Source organism: Podarcis raffonei, chromosome 1 (assembly GCF_027172205.1).
Source record: "Podarcis raffonei isolate rPodRaf1 chromosome 1, rPodRaf1.pri, whole genome shotgun sequence".
Lineage (NCBI taxonomy): Eukaryota > Metazoa > Chordata > Lepidosauria > Squamata > Lacertidae > Podarcis > Podarcis raffonei.
In genome coordinates, this window is record NC_070602.1 from 28,777,028 (window position 1) to 28,800,975 (window position 23,948).

At 42.7% G+C, this 23,948-nt stretch overlaps 1 protein-coding gene across 19 annotated transcripts in view; it reads right to left on the minus strand.

Moving 5' to 3' along the window:
* Nucleotides 1-23,948, minus strand: part of NRXN3 (neurexin 3) — a 1,132,087-nt gene that overhangs the window by 761,761 nt on the left and 346,378 nt on the right. For all 19 annotated transcript variants that reach the window (XM_053378036.1, XM_053378027.1, XM_053378045.1 and 16 more), the window contains one exon: nucleotides 23,211-23,372. In XM_053378036.1, the coding sequence (XP_053234011.1) occupies nucleotides 23,211-23,372 (162 nt within the window). The remainder of the gene's footprint in view (nucleotides 1-23,210; nucleotides 23,373-23,948) is intronic.

Consider the following 23,948-nt stretch of genomic DNA (forward strand, 5'->3'; position numbering starts at 1 on the left):
GCAACAGGGCAAGAACTCTATGAACATTTACTTGGGTGTAAATCATGCAATTACTTGCAAGCAAGGATGGATAGGACCAGTCGATAGGAGGAGGACACTAGATTGTGCCATCTTCACACACTAAAGACCAAATAGAAACTGATGAACAAAAAGTCCGCCCCCTCAAAAAAACCAAAAACCCACCCCTGTGCCCTCAAGTCCCAAAGCAGCACCACAATGCTTTCCTCCACTTCTTACGTCAAGGGTACTGGCATCTGCTAAGCAATACTGACAAGAGGACAATATATTATCAAGCACCCTTACAAAGGCTTTGCTAGTCTGCAGCACATAAAGAATCTCATCTGTGTTATACAGTTTTGATCTTGACTCAATAAAAAAAAAATTCCTTTCTAATCAGATGGCTTTTCTCCATCCATCAAAAGAGCCTCTCTGCAATCAACTAAAGATGCAGAGAGGGAGAAAGTGAGAGTGTGCCACACTTGGCAGGAAGCCAGTGTGCATTTTATTTCAAGTCTGGTAGAATTAAGAAGGAAATATTGCCTTGGGCACACTGGTTGACACGCTCCCTTGGGCAACGCCCATATGTAGTTGGCCACTAGATGTCCCCATTGCCTTGCACTGCACAGCAATGTTCCCTGCCAGTTGTAGAAATGCCTTCTCGAGATGGACTGAGTTGAAAGGAGGTTTTAAAAATGTAGCTATTTTCCACTTGCTGCTCTCCTTCCAGGGGCAGGAAGCTTTCAACCCCCTCAGTGTGCCCCCCCAAAAATGGGCCCATCTCTTTGCCACTGTCTCTGCTACTCATTCATTTGCAGTCTTCCATTGGCTACAATCGCACAACTCCCCCCAGTCTGCATGGGGAGCCTGTTTAATTTGGGGGAATGCATAAACTTTTAAGGAATATACACAGAGCCCTGCTGCATCATGCTAATGGCCCATCTAATCCAGCATCCTATTCTCACAGTGGCCAATTAGATGCCTCCAGGAAACCCAAAAGCAGATCCTGAACACAACAGCCACACACACACACACACACACACACACACACACACACACAATGTACTTTCCAACAACTGACATTTAGAGACAGTGGAGGTAGAACATACTCATCATAGCTAGTAGCAACTAACAGTTTGATCCTCCATGAATTTATCGAATCCTTTGTGAGTCAGAAAAAGCTGAAGAACCTGTTAAGTTGCCCCTTATATGAGCATGGGTCTTCCAGTCCCTGTCAAACAGCTTCACCCTGGACCATTGCCATCAAAGTAGCATAAATAAACTGATGTTTTAATGTATTTTTAAGCTTCTGTTGGAAGCTGCCCAGAGTGGCTGGGGAAACCCAGCCATATGGGTGGGGCAGAAATAATAAATTGTTGTTGTTGTTGTTGTTGTTGTTGTTGTTGTTGTTGTTGTTGTTACTTGCTTTGGGAGCTAAGAAAATAAGAACTAGGTTCCAAAAAAAACCTGAGTGGGCAGGATGCGCTTCTGTTTTGCTTTAATGCCTTTTTAACTTATTATGGAGGAGCAATGTGTGATTTACCTTGTATGTGTCAGGGGAAGGAGTTTTATTTTTCTGTTTTCTTGTGATAACTATGTCAAAATGATTGTTCGTGTGTTGTATCTATATTGTGGGATCCTATGGCTTTAAACAACAAAGCTTCATTCTCCATCCTCTTTTAAAGACACCCAAGTTTTACTGAGCAAATCCCTTGAGCTTCATGTCCATTTAAAAACAAGCTGTCTAAACCTGGATTTTACTATTGGCTTGTTTGAAGACACAATTTTTATAATGGCTGACCATCCATTGTCTGTGGCGCCTGTCTCCACGATAATGCCCACGGCAGCTTGTGCACTGCATGGTGCCCTGATGCTAAGCTAAACTGATGGGCAATTAGAGCAGAAGATCAATTATCCATATCTCTCTTATCTAAATGTCCTAGTTATCCAGATTCACAATATACACAAAGTATATATATGCAAGTTGGCATAATCATGTGCAAATATCACTCCTATTTACCCAAATGTCTGAATGAGCAAATGCTTTTTGATAATAAAAAGGCTCCCCTGATGCTCCTATTCAAACAAATTAGGTTTTTAGTGATGTTTGGGAGATCGGTTTCCACGATCAAATTGTGCAGTGTGTGTGTGTAGGGTGGAGGAGAATCTCCCTATTGTAATGCTTGAATAGAAGGGAAATACGCTTCACTGTCTAAAGATAACTTTCTGGTGGGAATTGGTTTCGCTTCGGTCAGAAGAATATGGAATTCTGTTTATCAAGCTTCATGGTTAAAGGCAAAAGATTTGCTGCAAATAAATACAATAAATAACATGCACTCACCTTGATATGCAACTGTTACCTGAAAGGCTCCTGCAATACTCAAATGCCAGAATATGAATCAAAATATGAAATGTAATAAAAGACCCCATTAACAGTGAAGTGTGACCAATGCCTTTAATTTCATGGTTCAGAATGTGAATCTCAGTAACTTGCAATGCTCACCTCCATCCTGAGGTGAGCATTATGACCTCATAGTTCCTTTCTGGCTTGGATTGTTACCTGAGCCAGAGAAGAACTCTGGGCTCCCTGGCTGCAGTGGCAGAGACTGAAGGTCTTTCTTTCCCAGATACCTGAAATGCTGAAACAAGCAAATTCCACGTACCAAGGATTTGAGTCATGCTTTGGCAACAGACACCTCCCCTTCCCTCTACCCCATACCTTGCTGCAGGTGGGGGAGGCAGTGAGAGAGTCTCTCCTTCCCTTCTGGTCTCAGATATGCTGGTGCCAGCAAGGAAGGGGTATGGCCCTCTCTCCAGCTCGGCTGCCACAACAGTCACAGAAAGTTAGGATGGGGAGGAGCCAAGAGAGACATGGAGCTGTTGTCACCAAAGCAGCAGTCTAGTAATAGGACTTAATTGTTATTTCCTATTTCAAGAGATGTATACCTGAACCTTCCTTCCAAAGAGAGCCAAGGGCAGCTATCAGAGATATAATTATAACAATACCAAATACAGCAATGAGGTAAGAAACCATAATAAAATAGCACCAAGGTTGATGGGATGGGGATTACATTCTCAAAGGCCTAGAAGAATAAAAACTTTCAACAGTGAAAGTGGTCACAACTAAACAGAAACTGGGAGGCATCCCATCATCTAAAGAATGCCCTGTCCCGTGTCACTATCTGACAAGCAAAAGCTACCGGCAGGACAGCAAGTAGGACAACCTCAGCTCTTCTTTAAAAAGAGCACCAAAAAAAATGCCTTATAGCAACTCAAGTTCGCTGGTCATCTAGCTCAGTATGGTCTACGTTGACTGGTAGCAGCTGTTCAGGGTTTCAGACAAGGAACATTCCCAGTTCTACTTGGAGATGCTGGGAATTGAACCTAGTTCCCTCCTGCATTCAAAGAAGATGCCTAGCCTTTAGTGATTGGGTGGGGCAGTCCTGGAAAGATGCTCTTTCAGATACGTATTTAGAAAGACAGCAACCAATGGGCATCTGGAGAAAGGCATTTGGACCTGGGTGTGCTTCAGAAGATGTTATCAGGAGCATGGCAGGACCTGATATGGACTAGTAAACATCTACTTATATTATATTCCATCATTTTAGGAGAATAGTTTAACTATGATTGCTTATGAATTAGTCTCAAAGGGGTCAATAATCCTCATTAACTGTGTTTACATAATGCTTTTGGAAGGTTGAATGTGAGAATTCAAGATGCGATTTTTGAATATCCAAGCTAAGCATCTTGTTTCCAAAACTGGTGGCAAATTGGCAGTCACATTTAGGTAACTGTCAGCATTCTCCTGTGTAGTGCTGAGCCAAATGAGATTTCAAAAAAGGAACTGAAGTAGACATCAAGGGAACAATCAGAACTTTGTTAGACTTTCTTACACTCCACTACTACACACTAACTTAAAGTACACACCCTTCTCCAATGTTTATGTTCTCTTTTTATTACTGGGGCAATCCAGCCAGATGGATGGGGTATAAATAATAGAATTATTATTATTATTATTATTATTATTATTATTATTATTATTATTATTTACCCCTACTTAAAACAGAATATTCTACTAACACAGGTTAAAGAAAAAAGAAAAGCAAGGAAATCTATATTTTCTCGTTTTTTAAAATGCATTTTACAGTTCAGTTTTTTTACTATTATTTTCAGTTACATATGAGAGAGGGCATCATGATTTTTTTCAGCGCTTTTAAAGGTCTTATCTGGCCCTCTGCATGAGGACAATCAGATCCCTGACACCTGTTGGAACTGTTTAGTCTTGGGTTTTATGGTAGAAGTCCAATACCACACATGGGCCATTACATTATATTTATTATTCACTTGCGGCATGGACCTTCCCTTCACTGTGCTCTGAGGATTCATATATTTTGTGCTTAAAATCCGGAAACAATCATGTGTGATGCATTATGGATTTCTCCATTAAAAGAGGTCTGGTTTTTAGGTGCTTGCCTGTGTCTTGCCTGGGACAAATTTATGGGGGACTCCCAACCATATGTTGAAGTGTATTCCTCAATTACAGGAGCACCTATTTTCTGGACGCTAAGCAGCCTTGAACAATAGCTTTGCTTTACTTGTGGAGGGGAGGGTATTTAAAGAGAGGAAGGGGGGAACATACCTTTTGACTTTCCAGTTCAACTAAAGACTTCTCCTACTGCGAAATATGGCACTAACAGGCTCTGTTGGGCGGGATGGGGGATGCTGGCTACCAGCCCCAAACCTCAAACGTTTATTGCTGTATAGGAGATTGGGGAAAGTTTTTAGTGAGTGATAAGGTGTGTGTGTGTTTCTTTTCTTTTTTCTGCCTACTTAAACATTACCTGAGGAAAGATTGGAAACAAAAAACAAAACATAGTATTCATCCTTTCGATTCTAATCCCTGCCTCCAGGATAGGTAAAGGGACCCCTGACTATTAGGTCCAGTCATGACTGACTCTGGGGTTGCGGCGCTCATCTCGCTTTATTAGCCGAGGGAGCCGGCGTACAGCTTCCAGGTCATGTGTCCAGCATGACTAAGCCGCTTCTGGCGAGCCAGAGCAGCGCACGGAAACACCGTTTACTTTCCCGCCGGAGCGGTACCTATTTATCTACTTGCACTTTGATGTGCTTTCGAACTGCTAGGTGGGCAGGAGCAGGGACCGAGCGACGGGAGCTTACCCCGTCACAGGGATTCGAACTGCTGACCTTCTGATTGGCAAGTCCTAGGCTCTGTGGTTTAACCCACATGAATCCAGGATACTATACTGTATATACTGTTTGGCACTCAAGCAAGCCAATTGCTTTTCCTTTCAACTAATTATCCTCAACATTCTATGGTTCTACGGTCAACATTTCATGTTTAGAAGTTGCTTTTATTTTAATTTAATATACTTCTGCATACCCAGGCAGACTCTAAAGTATGCAGAAGCCAGTTTTGGATGGGGACATTTCACTTCATAACTGATCTGCCCGGACTACTTGTGCTCAGTATTAGAGGGAATGGTGATAGGTTTATCAGCACCTATTAGCATTTATAGCTGCTTTGAACCTTCATGTTCAGAAGTAGTATATCACTGAATACCATCTGATGAAGAAGACTGAGGGAAGCCTACTGCCTTTGTGCTCTGCTTGTGGACTTCTCAGAGACCTCAGGCCAGGTACTGTGGGAAACAAAATGGTAGACCCGATGAACCTATGGTCTGATCCTACATGACTTATGTGTTCTTAATATAGAGGATGGCATTTTGCATTATCTATTGCTACAGTGGACCTGAAGATTCATATTCTATTAGTTATTAATTAGGGTGATAGGTAAGTCAGTGGTCTTTCTTGTGTTCATCAGTGGTTAGCATTTGCTCCTTTTAAACCTATTGTTGGGTGAGTATTTTAAGTTTTTGTTTACTGCGGTTTTTAATCTGAGTTCAATATCTTTGTTATTTTATTTTCACTGTGTAAGTTTATTTGACTGATCATTGATTATGTAATTTCTATGCTGCTTAATATATTAAAAATATATCTAGGAAGCGTACAACAAAACTGAAGCAACAACAGACAACTTAAACAAAATATTACAGAATTACACAGCTGTATCTGAAGAAGTGTGCATGCACACGAAAGCTTATACCAAGAACAAACTTAGTTGGTCTCTAAGGTGCTACTGGACAATTTTTTTATATATATTTCGACTGCATATAAAAAATGTTACATTAATATAGCTAAATCAATATCAATTCATTTTCCCTCTGACACACCTTCCCTCAGCCTCTGGGTTCTTACTCAGAAGCCAAACAAATTCTCAGTTCACCTACAAAAGTCTCATAAGGAGAAGAATTCCTGGAGACAGCAGGCATCACCCTAGACTCTCAAGTTGGCTGATACTTCCTCATTCAGCTGCACCTTCCACACCCAGTTTCAGCAGGTTTGTTGAGTTTCCCAGGGGGTCCAGAGTTTCCCAGGGGGTCCACTCACAGCTCTTTCTTCACCTGCATCCATTCTTCCTCCTCCTGCTGCTCTGAGACTCTTGAGTACAAAAATGTGACAAAATCATCACCATCTAAGATTCAGATGCTATTCTTTTAATGGTGATGGTGCTGTTTTTGTTTCAGTAGCTTCTTTGGTGGGGCAATTTTCTCTTCGTTTCAGCTGCAAGTTACTGTAACACTGCTATTCATTTTGAACTTGTGCTTGACAAAAGATACCTTGTGTATCTTTTGCGCGCGCGCACACACACACACACACACACACACCCTTGGTATGTTATAGTATCAGAACATATATAATAAAGGCCTACTAAGATGTTGTCTTGCCCCTTTGGATAATATAGGAAGGGCTGAGCATTCTCATTTTAAATTGTATGCCTGTATACAGTAATGGTCTGGAACATATAACTAAATTGTTTTGTCCAGCAATATCTAGGCTGAGCTACAAGGTATCATCCATCTGTTTTAGGTGGATGATCAGAGTTGCAGTAACCCAATCAAGTTAACCATTAAATAATACTAATGCTACAATTCTATGCACAATTACCCAGGAATAAGCACCACTGAACATAGTGAGTCTTACTTCTCCTGGGAAAATAAATGGGAAAATTGTACTGTAAGACACTACTATATTGTTTGGGTTCCATAAATCTTGTAGTATGGAATATAGGCAAGACATTTTCAAAGAAAAAGAGAGAGGAGACCTTAAAGGTGCACTATTTTCTTTGGGCAGACACATTTCTGGGACAACTGGTTAGATCTCCTCAAGGGAGAACTAACTGCATAATCCAGGGTTTCCCAAACTTGGGTCTTCTGCTGTTTTTGGATTACAACTGCCATCATCCCTAGCTAGCAGTACCAGTGATCAGGGATGATGGAAATTGTAACCCAAAAACAGCACAAGACCCATGTTTGGGAAACCCTAGCATAATCCTCTCTCTAGTTTACTCATAAGTAAGTTCCACTGCATTCAATATTGCTTACTCGGTAGTATGTATGTATGTATTTGAATTTAGGTACAGATCTGTGCTTATTCTCCTGGAATGGACAAAACCAATTGCTCCTGAAGATGAATTGCCAAATAAATTAATCAGTGCATTTCTGTTGTCTCTTCTAGAGATGAGTGACCACTTAATTGTTCATCCCCAAAATGAATCAAAGTCTTAGGGCAGGTGTGGGAAACCTCTGGCCTTCCAGATGTTGCTGAACTACAACTCCCATCAGCCCCAAGGAACTCCCACTAAATGAAGATTCAGGTGAAGGGAGATTGATTTTGCTGCTTCTTAGACTAGGGCAGTGTTTCCCAAACTTGGATCTCCAGCTGTTTTTGGACTACAATTCCCATCATGCCTGACCACTGGCCCTTCTAACTAGGGGTGATGGGAATTGTATTCCAACAGCAGCTGGAAACCCAAGTTTGGGAAACCCTGGACTAAGGGAAATCCTTCCTATTTCCTTGATTAGTCAGTCTTTCTCCTTGTTGGTTATCCCAACAGTTTCTGGGGCTAATTTTCTTTTGCTGCTGATTGCAGAGAATTGCAAAGAAAAATTCTCCGCTCTGTGTGTAAGTGAACTTTTTTTGTAACTCATTCCAGCACCTTCATAGGATAGAAAATTAGACAAAGGTTAGACAGAGGTACCAATATAGAGGTAAACAGAGTGCTTTCACCTTGCAACTAAAGCCTCCCTGGATCATTAGTACCAGAAGGCTTTACACTGATGGTGAAGAAGTAGCTGTATTGAGTATACCTGGTGCTGGGCAATGAACTCTCAGTTGGGTTCCTCTTTCATTGGATTTCACTTAACTGAAGCAAGCGATGAGGGGGCAAGCTAATCCCAGAGAAGATGTTTTATTTAAACCCAGACAGTTCTTAACCAAGATTCACAGCTAAATGCAGAGAGCTGAATGAATCCTTTTTCTTTTTCTTTTTTTGCATCTGTGTTCAAAGTGCCAAAATGTTGGCAAGATAACAACTGCTGAGCCATTTTGTTTCTTCTGAAGGAGAACAACAGAAGAGCCATGTGAAAGGGAGATGAGAAGAGAATGCCTTGATTTGAACAGATTGCCTTGTAACCATAGAATCTAGAGTTGGAAGGGACCGCAAGGGTCATCTAGTCCAACCTCCTGCAATGCAGGAATCTCAGCTAAAGCATCCATGACAGATGACCATCCAACCTCCATTTAAAAACCTCCAAGAAAGGAGAGTCCACCACCTCTCGTGGGAGTCTGTTCCACTGCTAAACAGCTCTTACTGTCAGAAGGTTTTTCCGAATGTTCAGTCATAATCTCCTTTCTTGCAACTTGAAGCCATTGGTTTGAATCCTGCCCTCCAGAGCAGGAGAAAACAAGCGTGCTCCCTCCTCCAAGTGACAGCCTTAAGGTATTTGAAGATGGCTATCATATGTTCTCCCAGTCTTCTCTTTTCCAGGCTAAACATACCCAGCTCCTTCAAGAACTCCTCATAAGGCTTAGTTTCCAGACCTTTGATCATCTTGGTTGCCCTCCTCTGCACACGTTCCACCTTGTCAACATCCTTCTTAAATTGTGGTGCCCAGAATTGGACACAGTATTCCAAGTGTGGTCTGACTAAAGCAGAACAAAGTGGTACTATTACATCCCTTGATCTAGACACTCTACTTCTGTTGATGCAGCCTAGAATAGCATTAGCTTTTTTTGCTGCTGCATCACATTGTTGACTCATGTTAAGCTTATGGTCCACCAAGACTCCTAGATCCTTTATACATGAACTGCTAGTAAGCCAGGTATCCTCCATCCTATATTTGTGCATCTGGTTCTTCCTGCCTAAGTGCAGAACTTTATCCCTATTGAAATTGTTGGCTGTTTGCAGTATGGTAACGCTGCAGAGAGCTTGCTGGGGAGACCATGCATTAAAAAATAAAGGACTCAAAAATAACTTAAATAAGGTTTTAATAAGAAAAACAAAAACTCCTTTTACACTAAATACATTAACAACCAAACCAGACCCAACCACCAACCCATCCCCCAGGGTAATGGGAGAGCTAGGTGCTGCTCCTTATATACTACACCCAAATGCTGACACACCTTAATCAAATACAACTCAGCAGCACCTGCTATGCTTCACAGCTGTAAAGCTGGGTCTCGTTATCTTACTCTGGCCCTTGCTCTGGCCCCTTAAAGACATACACATCGGGTGCAACAATGATGAACCTTTACATTTAAATAAACCATTCAACAGAAATGCTGATTTATGCCCAGTTCTCCAATCTGTTAAGGTCATTTTGAATTCTGATTCTGTCTTCTGCTGCATTAGCTACCCCTCCCAGTTTGGTGTTATCTGCAAATTTGATTAACATCCCCTCAATTCCTTCATCCAAGTCATTTATAAAGACGTTAAACAACAACGGGTCCAGGACAGAACCTTGCAGCACACCACTTGTTACTTTTTTCTAGGATGTTGAGGAACCATTAATGAGTACAGTGGTACCTCAGGTTATAGACGCTTCAGGTTACAGATGCTTCAGGTTACAGACTCTGCTAACCTATAAATAGTACCTCAGATTAAGAACTTTGCTTCAGGGTGAGAACAGAAATTGCGTGGCAGCGGCGCAGGAGGCCCCATTAGCTAAAGTGGTCCCTCAGGTTAAGAACAGTTTCAGGTTAAGGATGGACCTCCTGAACAAATTAAGTTCTTAACCCAAGGTACCACTGTACTCTTTGAGTTTGGTCAGTCAACGAGCTACAAATCCACCTAACAGTTACCTCACTCAACCCACATTTTTCCAGCTTCCTTGTAAGAATATCATGGGGGACTTTGTCAAAAGCCCTACTGAAATCAAGATACACTATGTCCAAAGCATTTCCTTGATCCACCAAGTTTGTAATTCCATAAAAAAGAGAAAAGAAATCAGATTGGTCTGGCACAATGCATTTTTTGAGAAACCCATGCTGGGTCTTAGTAATCACAGCATCCTTCTCTGAATGTTCACAGACTGACTGTTGAATTATCTGTTCTAAGACCTTCCCTGGTATCGATGTCAAGCTCAGTGATCGGTAGTTACCCGGGTCTTCCTTTTCCCGCTTTTTGAAGATGGGGACATTTGCTTGCCTTCAGCCTGTAGGGACCTCACCTGTTCTCCAAGAATTCTCAAAGATAATAGACAAAGGCTCTGAAATAACATTCACAAGCTCCTTTAGTACCCTTGGATGCAGCTCATCAGACCCTCATAGAATCATAGAGTTGGAAGAGACCACAAGGGCCATCGAGTCCAACCCCCTGCCAAGCAGGAAACACCATCAGAGCACTCCGGACATATGGTTGTCAAGCCTCTGCTTAAAGACCTCCAAAGAAGGAGACTCCACCACTCTCCTTGGCAGCAAATTCCACTGTCGAACAGCTCTTACTGTCAGGAAGTTCTTCCTAATGTTTAGGTGGAATCTTCTTTCTTGTAGTTTGGATCCATTGCTCCGTGTCCGCTTCTCTGGAGCAGCAGAAAACAACCTTTCTCCCTCCTCTATGTGACATCCTTTTATATATTTGAACATGGCTATCATATCACCCCTTAACCTCCTCTTCTCCAGGCTAAACAAGCCCAGCTCCCTAAGCCGTTCCTCATAAGGCATCGTTTCCAGGCCTTTGACCATTTTGGTTGCCCTCCTCTGGACACGTTCCAGTTTGTCAGTGTCCTTCTTGAACTGTGGTGCCCAGAACTGGACACAGTACTCCAGGTGAGGTCTGACCAGAGCAGAATACAGTGGCACTATTACTTCCCTTGATCTAGATGCTATACTCCTATTGATGCAGCCCAGAATTGCATTGGCTTTTTTAGCTGCCGCGTCACACTGTTGGCTCATGTCAAGTTTGTGGTCAACCAAGACTCCTAGATCCTTTTCACATGTACTGCTCTCAAGCCAGGTGTCACCCATCTTGTATTTGTGCCTCTCATTTTTTTTGCCCACGTGCAATACTTTACATTTCTCCCTGTTAAAATTCATCTTGTTTGTTTTGTCCCAGTTCTCTAATCTGTCAAGGTCATTTTGAAGTGTGATCCTGTCCTCTGGGATGTTAGCCACCCCTCCCAGTTTGGTGCCATCTGCAAATTTGATCAGGATGCCCTTGAGTCCATCATCCAAGTCGTTGATAAAGATGTTGAATAAGACCGGGCCCAAGACAGAACCCTGTGGCACCCCACTAGTCACTCTTCTCCAGGATGAAGAGGAACCATTGATGAGCACCCTTTAGGTTCGGACCCTGGAGATCTGAATTCATTTAAAGTAGCTAAGTGCTCCCTTACTACCTCTTTTCCTATCTTGGGCTACAGCCCCCTCCTTACGTCATTTATTCTGTTATCACCAGGTTGGGCGTTGCTTTCCTTTTGGGTTAAGTCAGAGGCAAAGTAGGTGTTGAGTAGTTCTGTCTCTTCTCTGTTGCCTTATGCAGCCACACCAGTTTCCTTAGATGCCTCCCACTTTTCTTTCTTGTGGGAATTGTCTGCATTTGGCCCTTCAATGTTTCTCCTTTTAGAAACTCCCATCCTTCTTGGACTCCCTTCTCACTGAGTAATTCGGACCACAGGATCACACCCAGTAGCTCCTTCAGCTTTTCAAAGTGGCCTTCTTAAAGTCCAGAGCATGTGTCTGACTACACTCAGTTTCCCCTTGCCTCTGTATCCTGAAACCCAGGAGAACATGATCACTTCCTACCAAGTTTCTGAGCACTTCCACTTCATCAATCAATTCCTCCCTATCGGTGAAGATATGTCAGTTGAAACCCTGGCTGGGCAGTGGTGAAGCATGGCACAATGCTGGAGTCACCACTGCGTCCACAACCCAGTGTCTCATGCTGGTTAGAGTGGAAGGTACAGAGTGGGCAAATTGCTGCCTGGAGCTAGGGTAACAATTGGTCCCAATGCCACCAAGGGCTGGCAGTGGTGCTGGCTCAGGACCCAGCTGATCCCAGGGCCAATCAGTTTCCACTTTTGTTGCTTTGCCTTCTTCTTTTTTTTTTTAAAGAAGCCTCAGGTTGCTTGTAGCAGCAGCAACAGCAGCAGCAGCAACAACAAGGCTTTCCCCAGCATGGTTTTCCAGGTCTCTCAGTTTATAATACCTAATCAGCACGAGTGAAGAGTCCAATGGCCCCGCCAGAGCACGTCTAGGCTGCAAGTGACACATCCCATTAATCATTCGGTCTGCTCTGGAATCTGTGTGCACAGAGCATGAGCTCAGATTCCTTATGGGGAATAATGCGGCTGCCTTTTGGAGTGTAGGGAGAAGGCAAGCTGCCCAAGATGCTGCTATCTGACTACGAGAATACTTAAAGGGAAATAAGCATAATTCAAGCATCCAGAGTGTGACAAGGCTTCCATGTGTTACTTCTTGGGAAGCTTGAGCCAGGTACTAAAAAAGACTGCATATATACAACACACATTTGAAGTACACAAACCCACACACTTAACAATCCTGGGACTTGTAGTTTGTTAGAGGGGTTGGTAATTGTAGCACTGTGAGGTGTAACTCACAGTTCCAAGGATTCTTGGGGGAGGTGTTTAAAATGTATATTGTTTGCACAGCAAAGGACAGAACATTTAGTTGTTTTGTTCTGGGCACGTTCCATAGCCTTTCAAGGCAGGGTGGGATACAATTGTTGTGTTTTTTAAGGGCCAGGAGCACCTGCTTACAGGCACTGGCATATGCTCCCCTCTTAGAAGGGAAGAGGAAGCTACAATTCAAAATTGGCACAGTTCCCTGGTAGTGCTCTCTGCCAGTCGGCTAACACTGACATAAGAAGGCAGCTGATTAGCTGGTTCTACAGAAGGAGCTCTGCCAACCCGACCCTTCAAAAAAGCCCCACTGGCCTAGATTTCTAGAATACTCATGCCAGCACCTGCAAGACTGGGACCATTGCACATTGATTTCCTTTCCAAGGGACTCATATTTCACAGAGCTTGCTTCAGAAGCTGATGCAAAACTCTTGTCCAAGCTGTAGGTATATGTCGCAAATAAAATTTCACTAGCATTTCTGCTTGAATTAGCATTGGCTCTCTGTTGCCTTTTAGTGCCTAAGTAGCAGCTCTTTTGTCTCGGGTGAGTATTAAAAGAACTTTGCATCAGGCAGGAGGCTTCTGGCTGCTTTGCAGTTGCATACAGAGAAGCGTCCACAGTTTTCAGTGAGCAGAGTGCTCTGTATCTGCATAGAGATTCAGTGATTTTCAGCAGCAGGAGGAACAACTTGAGCACACTCTGATGGGTCAAATGAATATGCGAAGTAGTTCCTATGCTTCTCAGCTATATTCCATCTGAACCACCACTGAAATCACCCTGGCTTAATAAGCAATTCCACCAGCTCAAAAGAAGTATGAACGATTGTTGAAGCATATGAGCTCGAGGAGATTGTGTGGTTTGACAATTGTGCTTGCGTTTAACAATGCGGAGCACAGCTCAGTGAGAGAGTACAATGTGCTCATACAAAAGGCTCCAGGTCCAAATCTTAGGATCCCTGCCTTAAAAAAATCTGTGCCAAAAGTGTCTTGCAATGGCTTTACATGCTGTCCTGACTCATTTGGAGAAGCAAGGGAACTACGCGAGACTGTTATTTGTAGACTTTAGTTCTGCATTTAATACTATTCTTCCACATAGATTGGTGCCCAAATTATTAGACCTGGGACTTCCACCATGTTTGTGCAGGTGGATATTAGACTTTCTATCAAACCGTTCCCAAAGGGTCAGGTTGGGTTCCCACGTCTCTGCGGATCTCATCACGAATACGGGGATGCCGCAGGGGTGCGTGTTGAGCCCGCTTTTATACACACTCTATACAGCTGACTGTGCCCCCAAATACCCCAGTAATAAGATCATTAAGTTCGCAGATGATACAACGGTGGTTGGTTTAATTATGGCTGGAGAGGGGGAGACGGCCTATAGGAAGGAAGTTGAGCAGTTGGGGGAGTGGTGCAGGAAAAACAACTTACTGCTTAACTTAAAGAAAACAAAAGAGATCATTGTGAACTTTAGGAAATGTAAATTGAATATTCAGCCACTTATTATTGAGGGGAAGTGCGTGGAACAGGTCTCAGTGTTTCGATTTCTGGGAATGGAGTTGAGAGACGACCTAACCTGGGGAGAGAACAGCAAAGACCTGGTGAAGAGAGCACAGCAGAGGTTATATTTTCTGAGAATCCTCCGGAAAAACAATCTCTCAAAGGACCTGTTGATGGCATTCTACCATTGCACTGTGGAGAGCGTAGTAACTTATGGTCTGTGTGTGTGGTTTGGGAGCTACATGGCCAGGGAAAAAAACAATGCTATCCATGGTTGTAAAGACTGCAGAGAGAATTATTGGGTGCACTCTTCCCACCTTAGATCAAATCTATGCTGCCAGGTGCCATAAGAAAGCGGCAGAGATAGCACATGATAGTACGCACCCCGGAAATGATCTCTTTCAGCTTCTGCCTTCTGGAAGAAGGTATAGGGTTATAAAGGCCAGGACTAGCCACCTGAAAAACAGTTTCTACGCTAATGCAATTCTGGTTCTAAACGCAGCATAAGGGGTCTCTGTAGTATAGTGTTTTTTAAAATGGGGTTTTAGAGTTTTTAGGGGGTTTTGAATGTTTTATGTAGTTTTGTAGCAGTTTTATGTAGTTTTTATGTAGTTTTATGTAGTTTTCTGGTAGTTTTATGTAGTTTTAATGTAGTTTTATGTAGTTTTCAATTTCATTGTTCCGCAAGGAACAATGACAATAAAGATATCGGATCGGATCGTCTTGCAGATCCTTGCAGCCCCGTTCTCAGGCTGAAAAATCTGGGAGTCACTTTAAACCATTTTCAGGGGTGGGCTTGCATATTGTTTAAATTTATGGGCTGGTATGCAACTAGGTTTTAATCATAGCAGACCCACTGCAGTTAACAAGCATGATCAAGTTAGGTCCATTAAATTCAATGGGTCTATTCTTAGTTGAATACCACCCTATGTTTACAATGACCAACAGCAGAGGCTTCTCTCTTCACCCGCTTCTCTTCTTTTTCTCTTTGGGAACATATTTCCCCACACTATTCTGTGGAAAGATGGTACATTACAATGTAGAATCCCCTGAAGGTTTAAAAGAATAATTTAGTCCATCAAAGATTGAGGGGGTGTCTATGTCTCCCCTGTCCATCATTCCATCCCTATCACCCTGCAAATGGGCTCAAAAAGTTCCATTTGCAACCACCAGCTCAATCCAAAAACATTCCATGTAGTTGAGCTCAGAAGGATCCCTGCCTGAGACAACCAGATTGCTGATCAGAAAATAAAGGGGCCTATGTCTGACTTGGTACAAGGCAGCCTCATATATTTGTATATGTCCCCTCATTTCCCAGTACATATATTTGTGCACACAGACATGCTTTCAGCGGTGACTCACACATTGGTGCAGATTATTTAGTGACAATTGTGGTTGTGAATTCTACAACTTTGCAATGCAGACTAGGCACACTATGCATGCCGATACTCATAGAAAATTATACAAGTGCTCTTCACATGAATGTGGTTGTGCTTGCATGCATGCTGACACAAACCTATGGGTGCATTTATCCCAACTTTTCATATATATTTTCCATTTGGCACGTGCCTGCCTTCTCCATGGAATTGTGAACTAGTTTATTTGTGCCTGGAGTGGGTGAGATTAGTGCCATTCTCTTTTTGAAATGCATTCGTGTGGAAATTTTAACCCACCTCATCTTGAAGATTCAGGGCAGCTATCAATAGTTCAAAATAAAACAGAGAAAGCATTGAATATCACTTAAAATACAAGACATAACCTACAGACAACTCAAAAGCTTTCAAAGTCCCTTAATATCCACATGTGTACATGGTGGGTCCTTGTTCCTGTTTAGTAAGAGGAGTGTTTTCTACTTAATGTGTTTGTGACCGGGCCATCCCACCCGTGAGGCAAGGTGAGGTGACTGCCTCAGGCAGCAGGATCCACGGGGCAGAAGATCTGGCCTCCAAGGAATGCACTGCCTGCTGTTCCTGCCTACACGACCCTCTTGTTCCCAAAGCAGACCTCCACTTTCCATGCTGTCCCTGATGTAGATCTTAGTTCCCCCCCACACACACTCTTGTTCCTGATGTAGGGCTTCATTCACCCCCTCTTCCCTGGAGGGTGGGCAGGTGCCATTTTGTGTGTCATATCAGGTGCCATAATGTCCATAATGCCCTGGTTTCTAAACTGTGGTTTCTAAAGTGTGGTGCCTCCCTACTGTGCATCTTAATCAGTTTTGCACTTTGTTTCCTAAAAAAGGAGGTACAGAAGCAGGTTTCTTCAGCTTCTTCTGGTGGTTCCTGCTTCTTCTCCATTAACATCTCTGGAAGTGGCACCAGTAGAATTACTCAACATAAACTCTAGGTCAGTGTTTCCAGGTTATCTTTTGGGAATTGTCAAAGAAGAGCCTCCAAATTCTCTGGTTTTATTTTTCTGTTGTTTTGCTGATGCTCAGCAGCCATGTGATGGAGGGGAGCGAGAGGAGAGGTAAGAGAGCAGCTATAACCATAGCCTCCACTCTCCCCTTCTGTTTCTGTCAGGAAACTGTGACATAGGAGGTCACCCAAGGACGCTGAAGGATAGGAGATTCAAGGCAAACAAGAGGAAGTACTTCTTTCAAATGGGGCAACAGATGGTAAGAGCTGTCCAGCAAAATTTTATTCAAGTTGGCTCCCCTACTGGGAAGTGTAGTTTGTTAAGGTGAATTGCAAGGAGATCCCTTTTCCTCTCACAGAGCTACAATTCTCAGAGTGGTTTAACAGTCAGCCCTCTTCCCAGGAAACTCTGGAATTGTAGCCCATGTCTCTTCAGTCCCAGGCGGACAGGGAAAACAGGATGTTTACTGGGACCCCGGTGGATCACCATACACTTCTGATGGACAGTTTCTGAAGGTCTGCAATATACAGTATTATAACCTATTCCCTACACTTTTAACATTCCAAACATGAAGAAGAGTAAGAAAGGGAATTTTCTTAGTGTTCATCGTAAACCTCCTTTAAACCTAAGAAAACTTCAGATACAATAGAAATCATTTAAGTGCAGCATTCATGGTGCTACTTTTCGGCAACAACACACAAAGGGAAGCCTAGATAAAAAGTGGGGTGGAGTGGAGAGGGATGAAGACCTCTTATTTGTCCTTAGAAATCTCTGCTGCAAAAACTGAGGGAATAGAAAACCTGGCAAGCAAAAGACAGGGTTTAAATAGCTCTTTGTAGCAATGTTTCATGTTAATACAGAGAACGGAACAATGAAGTGCATGGCGAGAGGAGATGGACAAGAGGCCTAGCAGGTGCTGCTGCCTTTAATGTCTATGATTCTCTGAAGTGTGTCTCAGTGGGCCAGTCCCTAATCAGCCCCCTTTTTTACTCAGCACCAGTCCACTGATTTGAGGTTGGTAAAAACTACTCCCTGCTTTTGAAAATTTCCAGGAAGGGACGACCCCACACAGGCTGAGAGCGCTGAACAGGGAGTGCTTTCAGGCAGTAATGATCAGCTTTCACAGTTACTTCTGTGGCTGCAAAGCTGCAGGGAAATAAACGCTGGAATCTCACTGTTGGATTTATCCCGTTGCTTAGAGATTCCTGAGTGGAAATGTTCAGGTTCAATGCTGTCTGCTTGGCTCAGGCTAGGCCTAGATAGGTTGAGGGGTGTGTTTTTTGAAAGAGACACCTTGTTTCAGAGTGCTGACACTTCTAGCATAATATATAAAAGAATAATTAAAAGGGAATATAGAGGAATACAGCTCACTAAATCAGGGATGGGGGTATGTCAGCACATTCTCACTTTTGTCAAGAGTGTTGTAAGGATCTGAAGTAATCCAAAAGAGTTTAGGGCTGCTTCTCTTTTCCAGTGCTCAGCAGGAGAGGCCAGTGCCAGACCCTAGGAGTCCCTTGGCCTGTCTTACTGCTTGCCACTCCTCCCTGGTCACCTGTCCACATGGCATGACATAGCAGCACTAAGACTGAGGGGAAGTAAAAGCTTCTGCTTGACTCACTGCCATTCTCTAGGCAGTTGAGTGAATTGGCTACAGAGGAAGGTGAGAAGGAGAGGGGCAGTGGTGACACTGATCAGAAGGATGTGGGCCTAGCCAGGATCTCACCTAAGGACCTCAGAAAACTTGGGAAATGACAGTATTTGTTTTGATATTTTGTTCAGTCAAATGTGAACAACTACTTGTCCCAGCAGAAGCAAGCAAAGTGCACGTGATTTCCTTACTTCTGCCGATTTTCAATATGAGCAACAGGACACTAGATCCAATAAACAAATTAGCAAGGTGGATGGTCCTGTTATAATGGAACGTGAGATCAGTTGCCAACTTGCTGCGGCATGACTTCACTGATAATAACACATAAAATAGACGTGGGAAGTTGGGGCTTTAGGAAGGGATGTGCAGAGGAGCCTTAAGTCAAACCAAGGTTTGTTCTTGGCTACAGCTTGTGGTTTTTGTGGAGAAAGCTTAGCCACAAATCCCAGTTTGGACAAGACACAAAGCCAAATCTGAGCTTTTAACATATTAAGAAGAGCCCAGGTGGACCAGGCCAATGGCCTACCTAGTCCAGCATCCTGTTCTTATACCAGCTCACCAGATACTTGTGGGAAGCCTGCAAGCTGGACATGAGTACAACAGCACTCTCTCCACTTGTGATTCCCAGCATCTGGTCTCTGAGCTTAGCTCAGCACAGTCAAGGTTTAGCAGCAAGAAGGACTGGGAGTCAACTGCATGATCCTTTCTACTCATGTGGTCTCACTAAGCCACAGTTTACCTTAGCATGTCATATGAGCCAGACCTCATGACAAGTTAACTTTCTTGCAGTCTTCTTGATGTCTTTGTATAATTACAAACTTGCCTTCATCTCAGATCTTTATTCATGATCCAGAAGCCCCTACCTTCTGTAGATGGAGCTAGCATATCTCTCTATTTGCTATAACTGTATGTAGTCCTTCACAAAGATACACCAACTATCAGGAACAAATGGTGGAAGCCCATTACTAATGGATCATCTCCAGGGGTGCCAACTTGAATGAAATATGGGGGGACAGATAAACCCCACCCCACATAGTCACATGACGCAGTGCATGCACACAATTGAATGGCAATGCTCATCAACTTGGGGGGGGGCTCAAATATTTTATTGGGTGGGGCGAAGACCCCTTGGCCCCTAGGAGTTGGCTCCTGTGATCATCTCAGAAGAGAAAGTTTCCATAAGTAAATAATAATAATAAACAACCCTACTGGATTTCATTCCTAAGAAGATGTTCATGCCACCATTTTAAAATGAGGGTCTTCTGATGAACGGATTATTAAAAACGTGTGAGGTAAACGGTGGAAGTCTTTAAAAAACAAAACAATTTATTTAAGGTAGATAAGGACAAGATGAAATTATACAATTGAATATATAGATGGAAAATGGCTATGTATTGTGAGTACTTATCTATTTTTAAAAATTTTCACTTATGATCTTTTTCTCTTACTTCTTTATTCTTTCTTTGTTCTTTGTTCTTTTTTCTGATATCTTATCTTTCATTTTACTGCTTTATTGTGAATAGCATTTTATAGAGGTATAAATAACTTGTAAATATGAAAAGAGACAAAATATTCCCTAATTTTTTTCCCTTGGTTAGATGTATTTTCTTTTTCTTTTGTATTTTCTTTTGTTGTGAGTATGTATGTTTTCTAATTTGTACTTAATAAAAATATTAAAATAAAATAAAATAAAATGAGGGTCTTCTTGGTGGCTGCTCCCAGACTCTGGAACTCCCTCCCTGAAGAAGTTAGATTGGCTTTCTCCTTGTTGTCCTCCTGCCAGCAGGCGAAGACCTTCTTGTTCCAGTGTTTGGAAACTGACTGCTTTTAATGAAAGCACTGGTGCTGTGTTGTTTTGTCTTAAACAGATCTTATATATGCATGTAGTTTTAATTCTATTAATGTTTAATTGTTTTTTAATTATTGTTTTTCTTACGTTTTTAGCAATTCTTGTTTTTATTTGTGAGATGCCTTGAGTCTCATCAGGGAAAAAGGAGGGGGACACACACTCAATGGGCCATTTCAGCCCCTTTAAGATATTCTACTCAGCAGTGGTTTTAGCACAGCTTCGCTAGTTTATACAGTCCCGCTGCCCCCAATTTCAGGCAACTGGCACGCACAAAAACATCTAATGGACTTAATTTGCTTTGCAATTAATGCTTTTGCTTCTTACCAGTTTGGGTTCAAAAATTACTCAAAAGCTTCCCTGCAACACATGCACACACATCTGTGTCTTCAAAGTGCCCAGGCCCTTTGCATAGGGAAAATGGAGTGCTGGCAGCTGGCTTGGGAGTGTAATATGCAAAGAGAAAACTGACCGGCCTTTCAAATGCTCTGGCACCATTCCTTGATGCTCTGGCCACCACCTTTTTATAATAGCAAATGGATGCAAAACAGGATGGCTGCCTCTCCAGCCAAGCCAACATCCGGTGCTCTGAGTGACAAATCATTGCTTTCAGCTGTGGTAGGAGAGGGAGTCTTGAGGACAAACATTTTTTAGTAAGGACCTTCTGCCAAGGTTATTGGTTCTAGCTGAAGGAAAATGTCCTTCTCCGTTTTCCTCAGCAAGGAGCAGGGAGACTATAAACCCCAAACATTATCCCGAAGCCCGCAGGTGCCAGCAATCCAAATAAACGTAGAGCAATTAACAGAATTAACACAGCTTTAAATAGCTTGGCTCACCAGATGCAGAATCCTAGCAGGGTTCCATAAAACGTAAAGTTATTAGAGATTAAACCGTTAATCATCTGTTCAGAGAGTGGATGCAAAAACCATTCTGTCTGAAATGGCTAATAATCAGAAAAGGAGGCATGGATTTAATGGGTGCAATTACGCCATCCCAATTCTCCTTTTGTACTGTGTTCGCCAGTTACCATCTCAACCACTTTACTCCTTGCTAGTTTTACTCCAGTTGGGGGGGTGGTATTGTGGCCAGAATCCTCAGGTGAAATATGCCAGATCTCAGGCCTGGCATTAGTACCCGGCACAGCAGGGCAAATGCCAGAGGCTGATGCTTGCATCCCTCAATACATACATACATACATACATACATACATACATACATACAATACCATAAGGAAAAGTAACAGGCCAGATGGCCACAGCTGTTGCTATCTTCATAATCCCCAATGCCTCTGGGCTTAAGACTGAGGAGGGGGCTAGAAGCATTGAATATTATGGAGATAGGGCATTTGCAACTGTCTTACCTAGCACTTCACTTTCCAGCGCTGGGCTAATGGAGCACTGAGCAACTTGACCTTAGCAGAAGGGTCTGGGTTGGGTTGCTATTTTTTTTTACAAAAAACACATAAAGGCAGTAGAGGCTGGTCTAACTAGGACACTGCCCCAACAATAAGGATTAATACCCTGTCAGTATATAAAGCACCTAGGCTCAGCAATCTGCACTGCTTGCCAATTGGCTACCAGGCCACGTACTAGGTGTTGCTATTAGTATATAAAAGCCCTTGAGACCAGTATACCTAAGACATTGCCTTACCCCATATACACCCACTAGTCTGCTTCAATCAGTAGAACAGGCACTGTTACTTGTGCCACATAATACCCGTTCTGCATTTGTAAGCACTTAACCGTTTAGTGTGGCAGCACTTACACTTTGGAACTCCCTGCCTATTGATATCAGGCAAGTGCCTTCATTGTACTATTTTCAGTGCCTGCAAAAAAACCACTTTTCTTTAGATGTAGTGCAGTAGTCGCCCTCAGACTGGGTAAAAATCCCAAACCCTCTTTTAGTTCATGATGCACAGAGTTTTCTCCTTTATTTCATTTACCATTTTTCTCTGTCCTTTTTCTCTGCTTCTGCTTCTTTTTTAACTCTCTGCTATGACATTCTACTATTTCAGGTGTGAAGACGTTCCAACAGCAGCTGGAGCTCAAGAAGTTTCCCACACTTGTGCAATATTTCCCCTTCAGTCCATGATATGTGCCTGTGGTTCAGTCTGCAACCCTTCTTTCTCTCATAAAGTCTACAACAGTTGCTAACAAATTGGGATCATCTTACAAACAACAACCCCAACAGCCTTTTTCAAGTGCCTCGGTTTGTCCTTCTTTGCTTTCATTCCACTCAGATCTGCTCTTTGCCACCCCCTAGCCTGAGCTCAAAATGTGTATGTGGATTAGGCCCTCTTTGCCTTCACCAGATGCTGATGTATTTGAATGTTAGCTGCTGAATCTGCAATTAGCTCAAGTGACAGAGGCCTGGCTGTGGAATACATGATAACGGTGGCTTGTTTTACTACTGTCACTACTGCTACCCAGATGTCACTGTCACTGCTGCCTAGAGGAGCAACTGTATGTGAGATTGCAATAAAGAGTTGCAGTATGGAGCCCACATTTTGCAGCTAATTAGTCACACCATTTTCAAGAATACTCTATTCATTATCCCCAGCCCTCCCCACCCCCAAAATTCTGTATGCACTGAGTAGATGACTTTTGGAGTTCTCCCCTTAAGGTTCTTCTTCACCAACAGTTTTGTTTTTTTTATGTTTCGGGAAAATGTGCACTTCCCCCAAACCTGCATATATGTCCCCTGTTAATGTGCAAATGGTAGTGCTTTGGTGACATGAGGGAAAACGCCTGGGGAAATACAGTAGTTCTCAATTAGTACATATAATATCCAGTAAAGGAATTGCAGAAAACTTGGTTGGGGTACATAATTGTCAAAAAACAGAATGTCCACAGTTTGAAACATTTACCTCTTTGAGGCAGCCCATGAAGTTATTGCTGATAGGCGAACCAGGCAAATCAGCTGTACTGGGGCTCCCACCTACGTAGAAGAAGTCGTCTGAGCCTAGCATGGTATAGTCCTCTTGTGTGTAGCCCGTGGTGGTGAGGATTCCATCCACAGAGATTGTCACCTGTTTGAAGGACACAATGGACAAAAAAAAAAGAAAGAAAAGAAAAAAACAAAATTCCCAGCAATGACCTTACAGTTCTTAGAAAGAGCAAGTCATCTCCCCTACTTTTTGTGCAACTTTTCACACACGTTTCGCTGAGGTTTGTTTACTCGGTGCAGCTCAGTTCCATTTTCTGGTCTGCTGTTTTGCCCTGTCCCTTCAGTTCCTCAGTCACCTGTGCTGTTAGTTCAATAGCGCTAAAGCTGAGAAGAGCTATTCTAATCTGCCGCAATGGCTCCCGTTGTTTAACCAGGCCAGAAAATTGAACTGTTCCTCTGAGAGCTTCTGAAAGCTGTTTTTTTTATTAAAAAATGATTAATTAGCTGTTATTTGTAGTGATTATTGTTAGTTACGATTGTTAGTAAAGACACTAATGAAGACGAAGTTGATATATTTGATTTTGCTTCTTTCTTTCTTTTTTTGCTCACACGGTATGGTGATAGTCATGCATTCAGGAAGGGAGGGGAGGGGAAGGGAGGGGTCTCACTTTCAATACATTATGGAGGAGCATGCTATGGACCTACAGAGACAACCACC